We start from the raw sequence: 1,412 nt of genomic DNA on the forward strand, positions 1-1,412 counted from the left end.
ACTCCAGCTACACGAGCTGGAAACACTTCACGCAAGTCGAGCTGCCCGAGATTCACAGAATTTACAGAAACTGTTACATTTTTGTGATTTATATCATTATCGGGACGATACATGTCTTATATCGGGATATGAGATTTTGGTCATATTGCACAGCCCTATGCATGTGTACATATGTCTCTTCCAGAGTAAAGAAAAGTTTAGGAATTGCATCCTAATTACATGATGTGTTCACTAGTATTCTGAGTCTTAATGATTCAGATAACCATTTTTAAATGCTCATCCCAATTATAATGCTATTATTAAAAAGACTAAATCAATCAAGCTTTATTGCGCGTGTTCATATAGGTCAGCTAAAAGGCCTAGGTAGCAGAACATGTTCTCTTTTTTAGCTGAATTGAGAAGCTGGCTGAGCATTATAACAGAGTGTACCACATCTTATTTCACACGACTTTTTAAAATTACGTTTTATTTACCAGAGGACCCATGACCCATCTTGTGTCCTGAGGTCCCAGGTGAGGAATCCAGGTTGGCCAGAGAGCTGTGTTGATCTGCTTCCTTGGACTCATCCTCTGCGATAACCTCCCATCCTGATAACTAGGTTAAGGGTTGGCACACCTTCTGCAGATTCCTTTAACCTTCAAAGGGCCTAAACTAAAGTAAAAGACTTGTGGTCTTTTGAATAATCCTACTTCAAAAAAAGACCTGAAGGGTCAAATTAGATGCAGAGAAACTGTCTCAGTTTTAACATTCATTAGTGCCATGTTTATCTCCCCAGCTGTATGCAAGCACTAAAATTAAAATAAGAATCTTCACTTCACTGTGACCAACTAAGCAATGATAATCATCAGTCCATCTCAATTAACACACAGCAAGCAGCCACTCAAGGCAGCCTCGCTATGCTCTTATTCTGTCGGGCAAGTTTAGGGTTTCATTAAAGCACTAATAGCTTCCTCGCACAGTGCATATCTCTCGCAAAGGCATCAGGGAAAGTCAAATCAGGTGAGCCATGTAACCATGCAGGAGTCAGGAAAGCCACTTGGGCCTAACTTCAACATATTTTACATGGTAAATTAAACAGAGATTATGTTTGACCTAAAAGACAAAGAGTGGTAATTAAGTGATGCTTCTGAAAAACTGACTAGATTTCACGTTACAAGTAATGGCCAGCTGATTCTGCCTTACTCTGAAGTACTTTTAAAGATGTAATACACACTATTGTTTTGATGGTTTAAATGCACCATTACTATTGTCCTAAGATAGACGTGCAGAATGTTTAGGTGTCAAAAAGGATACGGACGCTGACAGCGTCAGCATCTGTGCTCAGCAATCTCTTCACTTCCTTTTCCACATCAGGAGATTCAATGTACTGCAAGAGACAGAGAGATCGAGTTACTTGTAGTATTAGCTGCATC

The 1,412-nt window shown here is 39.7% G+C and overlaps 1 protein-coding gene across 1 annotated transcript in view; it reads right to left on the reverse strand.

The window, feature by feature from the left end:
* Nucleotides 1-1,412, reverse strand: part of taf7 (TAF7 RNA polymerase II, TATA box binding protein (TBP)-associated factor) — a 9,124-nt gene that overhangs the window by 4,554 nt on the left and 3,158 nt on the right. The window contains exons 7-8 of the mRNA XM_005722950.2: nucleotides 1,294-1,366; nucleotides 474-587 (exon numbers count right to left, since the gene is read on the reverse strand). Of these exons, the coding sequence (XP_005723007.1) occupies nucleotides 474-587; nucleotides 1,294-1,366 (187 nt within the window). The remainder of the gene's footprint in view (nucleotides 1-473; nucleotides 588-1,293; nucleotides 1,367-1,412) is intronic.

Source organism: Pundamilia nyererei, unplaced genomic scaffold (assembly GCF_000239375.1).
Source record: "Pundamilia nyererei isolate P.nyererei 1_Seehausen unplaced genomic scaffold, PunNye1.0 scaffold00008, whole genome shotgun sequence".
Taxonomy (NCBI): Eukaryota; Metazoa; Chordata; class Actinopteri; order Cichliformes; family Cichlidae; genus Pundamilia; species Pundamilia nyererei.